The sequence below is a fragment of the Cyprinodon tularosa genome, unplaced genomic scaffold (genome assembly GCF_016077235.1).
Source record: "Cyprinodon tularosa strain WSP-4 unplaced genomic scaffold, ASM1607723v1 ctg311, whole genome shotgun sequence".
Classification (NCBI taxonomy): Eukaryota; Metazoa; Chordata; class Actinopteri; order Cyprinodontiformes; family Cyprinodontidae; genus Cyprinodon; species Cyprinodon tularosa.
Window position 1 is genome coordinate 733,921 of NW_024039021.1, and position 7,835 is coordinate 741,755.

The 7,835-nt window shown below is 35.7% G+C and overlaps 1 protein-coding gene across 1 annotated transcript; it reads left to right on the forward strand.

Moving 5' to 3' along the window:
- Nucleotides 1-274: 274 nt before the first annotated feature.
- Nucleotides 275-5,887, forward strand: cunh8orf37 (chromosome unknown C8orf37 homolog). The gene is made up of 5 exons (XM_038292409.1): nt 275-492; nt 2,627-2,729; nt 5,221-5,285; nt 5,510-5,575; nt 5,739-5,887. The coding sequence occupies exons 1-5, from the start codon at nt 371-373 to the stop codon at nt 5,836-5,838; spliced, it is 456 nt and encodes a 151-aa protein (XP_038148337.1). The 5' UTR covers nt 275-370; the 3' UTR covers nt 5,839-5,887.
- The last annotated feature ends 1,948 nt before the right edge of the window (nt 5,888-7,835 follow it).

Here is a 7,835-nt window from a genome sequence, read left to right on the forward strand (position 1 = left end):
CTGTTATTTTTTTTTATGAGAAATTATCCGTCATAAAAATCATCTCCAGAGGTTCTAGATGAGTTTCTAGAACAGAATCATCCTTTTTATCTGCTTGTTTAGCCTTTTTAATGCATTTGCTCTGACGCTTTTACAAAACACACGATGACAGAGGAGAAGCGCTTTAAAAGCTGTAATAAAAATGTATTTTATGGTACAAAAAAAAAAAAATAAAATAAAAAAAAAATAGGGCTTTTATTTTGAATGAAGAGTTTGGCCTACTTCCGCTTTGTAACCTAGCAACGGCAAACGCCCGATCCGTAGTGGAACTGGCCCGAATGTGCTGATTAGCCCCAGAAGCTAGCAGTGAAAAGACAAATACTAGTTTACAATGGATAAAGATGACCTGGATGAGCTTTTAGATGAAGTGGAAAAGAAGTTCTGCGGTAAAGTTTCTGCTGCGTGTTCCGATGAAAAGCAGAACAAACGGGAAAATAAGCTTGGAGAACGGAGGTAAACAATGCTTTTCTTTTTGGCTAGCACTTGTTTACTTTTAGCAAATACACATCATTGTATCTCCAAAATGTTGACACGGTTTATTAATGGAAACGACGTTTTTCTCAGTAATCTAATACAAAATGAATTATGCATTTTAGGCTTTAAGGTTAATTATTCCTTTATCATTTTTACAGTTTTATAAACAGTAAAATTATTAAATCAGCAGGTAGGACTTAAAAAATAAGCACAGCTGTAAAGTGAAGCATTCTGATGAAATAATAAAAAACAGTTTATGGTGAGAATAATAAATTAGTGCTGAATGATGTAGTAGTTGATTAAATTTCAGGAACATCTAAAAAACTAGAATATTATGAATTCCAGAAAGTGAAACTTATATGTTATATAGATTAATGACACATAGAGCTGAACATTTTAAGCTTTAAATTATTGTCATGTTGGTTGCATTATGCACAGATAATGAAAAAAAAAAAACTTAAAGAAAGTGTAAGAAAAATCTAATATTAAATAATGGCAAAAACATTTTATTTTAAACAGAAATTCCAGACATGTGAAAACTATGTTTATTTTTGTGGCACTCAGTAGTTAATTGTGGGTTCTGCTGATACAGCCCACGTTGCTTTAGTAGCTGTCTAAAGGTCAGCTGTATTGTTGGCTTTATTGTCTCTCAATGTCCTTTTGAAAACACCTAATGTGGGCAGCTGCCAGTCCTGATGGAAAATTGAATCAGGATCTGCATAACTGCTCAGCAGAAGGAAGCATGACTTGCTCTAAAATGATGGATGTATTGAGAGAAGACGAAGCGCCACTGACTGAGGGGTTCCTGATTTTATAGACAATATTCATTGTTAAACTTATATGTCTATACATAAAACATTAAATTGATGTGACACTTTGTTTAATAATAAACGGGTCGGTTGTTGTTCTACCCGTTGTTGCTGTTTCTGTTTAATATAAACTTCAATTTTTTTTCTGCGATTCCACACTATGAAATAAAAGTAAAGTAAAAGTATATATGTTTTTTGCTTATATTGTATTTAAAATGAAAAAGTTGCATTAGGACACCCCTGGTACCTGGATATAAACATAAATCTGAATATAGGAACATTTGAATCCATTTTACTAAGATTGAAAAGTATAGTTAATAAAGACTGGAAGTGATTGGATCCTAAATAACTCAACGTGCATAAATATATTTCACCTTTTTCTTCTAAATGTAACATGAAGATTACATACTCGGGCAAGGCATCTAAGCAACTGCTTATAATCCCACAGGGCTTCTCAAGAAACAATAATTGGGTTTTGTTTTGCTTATTAGTCTCTATTAAGATAAACTAACAAAAACAGATTTTTTTTATTTTTATCAAAATATCCTAAATAATTTAGAATTTCTACTTGTACTTATATATAAAAAAAGTTGTTCTTGGAGCCAGTTTGACACACAGATGAAGGAGGAGCAGCGTAAAAAAATTCCCAGAAACAAACTTATCTTTGGATAACAAATGTAAAGTGGATATGATACCTATTATTTTGATTGAACTTTTAATTATGTCCGTTTTTGTATAGTTTCATTTATTATCTGTGTTAATTAAAACTATTTATTCCCCTATTGTTGTTCACAATGTTTATTTGCACATTGTTTTTGCTGATAAAGCCAAAAAGTATAAACCTATAACATTTTTAATATAAATAAGCAGCATACTTGAAAGCCAAATCCATTGGATTGTTTTTTAAACTTTTACGGAATGACTATGACCTGGATGACTGAGAATCTTCAAAAGCATTCAAGCAGCATACTAATTCTTTTATAAGTTTATAGTGGATGAGTGAGTGATCTGATCATCAGAATGTTGATTGCAGCAATAGATTTCATTGGCTTTATCAGAGGGCCTGACAATCAATGTTGCTTAGGGCCCCATGGAAGCTATGGACGGCCCTGTTTCTCCCTTCATTCCTTAATAACTTGGATGTCATGAAAGATCAAAAGCACTGAAGCCAGTAAGATCTCTAATTAGGATTTTCTATTCGCTCATGTTTTTGAAGCTTTTTAGTTTGGGGAAATAAACACTTAATGAATGACACAGGTAATAAAGAATACTGTATTGAGTGAGCTGTTGTTTTTCTGACTTAGTGCTGCAACATGTGAAGAACCAAAAAGCAGCATCTCTGAGGACATTGATGCCCTTCTGGAGGAATTGCTGGAGGACGATTACAGCAGTTCTCCTCCGTCAAAGGTTGGCTTATAACTGTGACGTATGTTTTACATGGTTAGAAAAAGATAGGTGGTTATATAGCAAATGCCCTCTTCAAGATTATTTGTGCTGTTTTATGTTTTCTTTACAGAAAAGGACCTTTTATAACATCATGTGATTTATATTCTGCCTTAAATCTAATACTAATTACAGGAAAACTGTCACTGGTTTCTGCCTTTCTAAGCTGCACAAGTTCTTTCAGAGCATTTTGACTGTATTTCTTTAATTTTTCTACGTGGCATTTTTAAAATTGGAAAGTCAGTTTGTGGATATCTATAAAAATAAGCTAACAAGATTTATTGTTCATATTTTTCCTGTCTTTTCTTTCATTTACTATTTTCTTATGCAAAAAAAAAAAAAAAATCTTCATGAGAAGCGAAAGAGAAAACATGTTGGTTCATCTGTGGAAAAATACATAAATAAATCTAAAAATTTTTAAATAAAATCCAAAAGATATGCAGTTCAATAACATAATCTATAATATGATACACATGCAAACCCACACCCATATATGTATATATATATATATATATATATATATATATATATATATATATATATATATATATATATATATATATATATATATATATATATATATATATATATATGTGTGTGTATGGTATATATATGTATCTGTATGTGTATATATATATATGTGTGTGTATGGTATATATATGTATCTGTATGTGTATATATATATATGTGTATGTATGGTATATATATGTATCTGTATGTGTATATATATATATGTATATATACACTATATTGCCAAAAGTATTTGCTCACCCATCCAAATTATTGGAATCAGGTGTTCCAATCACTTCCATGGCCACAGGTGTATAAATTCAAGCACCTAGGCATGCAGACTGTTTTTACAAACATTTGTGAAAGAATGGGTCGCTCTCAGGAGCTCAGTGAATTCCAGCGTGGAACTGTGATAGGATGCCACCTGTGCAACAAATCCAGTCGTGAAATTTCCTCGCTCCTAAATATTCCACAGTCAACTGTCAGCTGTATTATAAGAAAATGGAAGTGTTTGGGAACGACAGCAACTCAGCCACGAAGTGGTAGGCCACGTAAACTGACGGAGCGGGGTCAGCGGATGCTGACGCGCATAGTGCGAAGAGGTCGCCAACTTTCTGCAGAGTCAATCACTACAGACCTCCAAACTTCATGTGGCCTTCAGATTAGCTCAAGAACAGTGCGCAGAGAGCTTCATGGAATGGGTTTCCATGGTCGAGCAGCTGCATCCAAGCCATACATCACCAAGTGCAATGCAAAGCGTCGGATGCGGTGGTGTAAAGCACGCCGCCACTGGACTCTAGAGCAGTGGAGACGCGTTCTCTGGAGTGACGAATCGCGCTTCTCCATCTGGCAATCTGATGGACGGGTCTGGGTTTGGCGGTTGCCAGGAGAACGGTACTTGTCTGACTGCATTGTGCCAAGTGTAAAGTTTGGTGGAGGGGGGATTATGGTGTGGGGTTGTTTTTCAGGAGCTGGGCTTGGCCCCTTAGTTCCAGTGAAAGGAACTCTGAATGCTTCAGCATACCAAGACATTTTGGACAATTCCATGCTCCCAACTTTGTGGGAACAGTTTGGAGCTGGCCCCTTCCTCTTCCAACATGACTGTGCACCAGTGCACAAAGCAAGGTCCATAAAGACATGGATGACAGAGTCTGGTGTGGATGAACTTGACTGGCCTGCACAGAGTCCTGACCTCAACCCGATAGAACACCTTTGGGATGAATTAGAGCGGAGACTGAGAGCCAGGCCTTCTCGTCCAACATCAGTGTGCGACCTCACAAATGCGCTTCTGGAAGAATGGTCAAAAATTCCCATAAACACACTCCTAAACCTTGTGGACAGCCTTCCCAGAAGAGTTGAAGCTGTTCTAGCTGCAAAGGGTGGACCGACGTCATATTGAACCCTATGGATTAGGAACGGGATGTCACTTAAGCTCATATGTGAGTCAAGGCAGGTGAGCAAATACTTTTGGCAATATAGTGTATATATGTATATATATAAGTATATATATATGTATATATATATATATGTATATATATATATGTATATATATATATATATATATACATATATATATATATATATATATATATATATATATATATATATATATATATATATATAAATATATATATATATATATATATATATATATATATGTTTGTTTATCATATTATAGATTATCTTATTTTACTGCATAATTTTTGGATTTTAATTTAAAACATTTTTAGTTTTATTTTTATATTTTTGTTTTATTTAGAAACCACATTATTATAGTTTCCACAGTTGAACCAACATGTTTTCTCTTTGGCTTCTCATGAAGATTTTAGAGAATGAGACTCAATTCCTGTTGATTTTTAATTTGTATTCATTATTCTTACAGTTTGGGTGCGTTAAATTCGAGTGTCTTTATTCTGTTATTGTCACTGTTTTTGATCTGTTTCAGAGTGAAAATGTTTCTAAAAGAGACGAAGCAGAAAAGAAGCCGTCAGCACAGAGTGCAGGAAGGAAGTAAGACTTTCAGCTTTTTCTCTGTAAATAAAAGAAAATATACAACTCTGAAGGAATTACAGTACTTACTGTATATTACTGCAGAAAACAGAGCCGTTCTGCTTTGAACAAATTCTGTGAAAAGATCTTAAGTTTGAACAAAAGCTCTTTGTTCATGTAGCCATGGTGACTTTTACTTTCCTCACTGTATTTGCATGGCACTGGGTTGCCTGTTCTACTTCCAGGTGCTGTCCTGTTTTTATCGGCGGGAGCTCAGTCACAAACGGTGTTGGAACAGCCACATCCAAAAGGTGTGAAAACAGAATTTCATTCTAACAGCATCGGTTGTTTCTGGTTTTCTACTCATTATCACAGCTCTTGCTGATCATGTAGAATTTTCACTTTTATTTTGCTTTTCATCGTAATTGAAATGTGATAAACAGCTGACTGGTGGCGATGTTAATGTGTCTGTAGGTCATGTGACCAGCTGAGGTGCATCTCTTGTGACTTCCGGGTGCTGATGTTTGATGATTCTGAATGGGACACATCCTGTGATTACCTGTTTCTAAGGTGAGCGCAATAGGAATACTTTTTAACCACACTTTACCAAAATATGTAATTCTAAATTGGTGCATACTTCCCATAATAAAAAATAATTTGTTAATAATCAAACCTAAAGATTAAAAGGACCTGGAACGTTTGCTTTAAGTTAAAGCTTTGAGTTAAAGCTACAGCTACCATGAAAATTTCTGCAATTTCATTTACTGAACCTTATTTCACTTTCTAAGACTGCCTTCCATAAACCATGAATATGCTAATTTAGCTATTTTTAAGTTGAAACATATATTTTTTAAATTTATTTTTATTATTTTCCTAAAATGTTCAACAAATAAAACAGCGATAGGATAAAGCTGTAGGATAAAGTAGTGTGTATTTTGTGCTGCAGTTCAGCTCTAATCAGTGCTGAGCTTCAGTTTAAAACTAACATGTGGTTTATGCTCTCAGATGAGCTGCCTTATAAAGGATTTATTATTCCCTTTAAGGATAATGAAGTCTACAGCATGAGGCTACCTCAGCTCAGGTCCATAATGAGAGTTTTGATGCTCTGTATGGTTTCTTATGGTTTTTTCCCCCCAAAAAAGCAAAAACAGAGGCTGCTGATGAGCCAGCAGGACAAAACGATGTTGCATGAAGATTTTGAAGTGGCTGAATGACATCAGACACAGTCTGTCTGATATATATTATAAAAATGTATGAGTGTGTGTGGATGTGTTTTACCTACATTGTGGGTGCAGTATTTTGTAAAATATCCTACATGTAGGGACCTACTGGTACATACTGTATGGGGATATTCAACTGGTCCCCATATGGTAAAGTTCTGTCCTGTGGGTTAATATTAGGTAACCTGACTCCGCCAGATGGATTTGCTCCGCATATCCATCTGGAAACCTTCCGTTGAAGTAATTTTGGGAGGGGGCGAAAATACTGGTTAGCTGATTGGCCTATGTTGGTGATAGACGGGCCAAATAAACCAATCAGATCAACGAAGCATATGACGTACTAACAGAGCGACGACAAAAACACAACCACAAGTCAATTGATAGATCAAACTCTTGCCGAAACCAGTCGGGAGAAGAGCAAAAACATCTTTTCCTCTGAGAAAAGCCTCCAGAGCAGTGTTTTGCTCTTCTTTCAGTGAACAAATACTCTGTAATTCCGATAAAACTTGCTCGATAGCCACGCTAACGCTAGTTTCATCGGCTGAAGCTGCCATGTTCTTTAGACTGAACTGTTGCGCTTCTCGTTGCGTCACACCTCAACCCGCCTCCAAGCCAACGCTGGTTGGACGTTCGTTTGCTGAACGGCTCCAAATTTTCTTTAACAGAGAGTCTCCAGACTGATCTGCGAGTGAAACCTTGAAAGCTCGCGAGATCAGGATGGTCTCACGAGGCTAAATATTAGGTACATGTTGGAAATAGTTAGGGTTAGGGTAAAGGTCTGGGTTAGGCCATATAAAATGAAAATGTCCCCATATGTCATGAAAAAACAGCTGTTTGTGTGGGGATGTGTGTGTGTGTGTGTGTGTGCTTTCTGCTGCTCTCATATTCACAGACTTTTAAAGGTTTTTACACCTGATGCCATTCCTGATGCCACTGAAATTATAACCCCACTGTCGCCTGCAATGACTTAACCAATGTTACCATGGCGACCACAGTATTTACTACCAATAAAAGGAGATAGTAAATAACAACTAGAAAAAGCTGTTTCGCAGAAACAGCAAAGTGGGAATGCTTTTTTTGCTGAATGAAAAGAGAAAAATTAGCTAAAGCAACTGTGAGAAGGAAAAGAAGCACAAATTAGCCGAGGAACATATGAAAATGTGAAAGGAAGTCATCAGAAACTTCAAAGTGCAGAAAACAATTGAATCATCTGAAGATTTTGTAGGGTAGAATCATCTGGCAGTAAAATGGCAGAAACAGACTCATCTTAAAAGCTGCACATCCAAACCATACATGATATCAAAAAATGTGTTCAACGTGGACACTAGAAGGGTCTAAATGTAATGTCTCC

Bases quoted from the DNA above. Each gene is read 5' to 3' on its own strand.
- cunh8orf37 (XM_038292409.1), top strand. From the start codon at position 371: ATGGATAAAGATGACCTGGATGAGCTTTTAGATGAAGTGGAAAAGAAG. The intron at 2,730-5,220 runs GTTGGCTTATAA...GATCTGTTTCAG, and splicing joins GCAGTTCTCCTCCGTCAAAG to AGTGAAAATGTTTCTAAAAG. The intron at 5,286-5,509 runs GTAAGACTTTCA...TTCTACTTCCAG, and splicing joins GCACAGAGTGCAGGAAGGAA to GTGCTGTCCTGTTTTTATCG.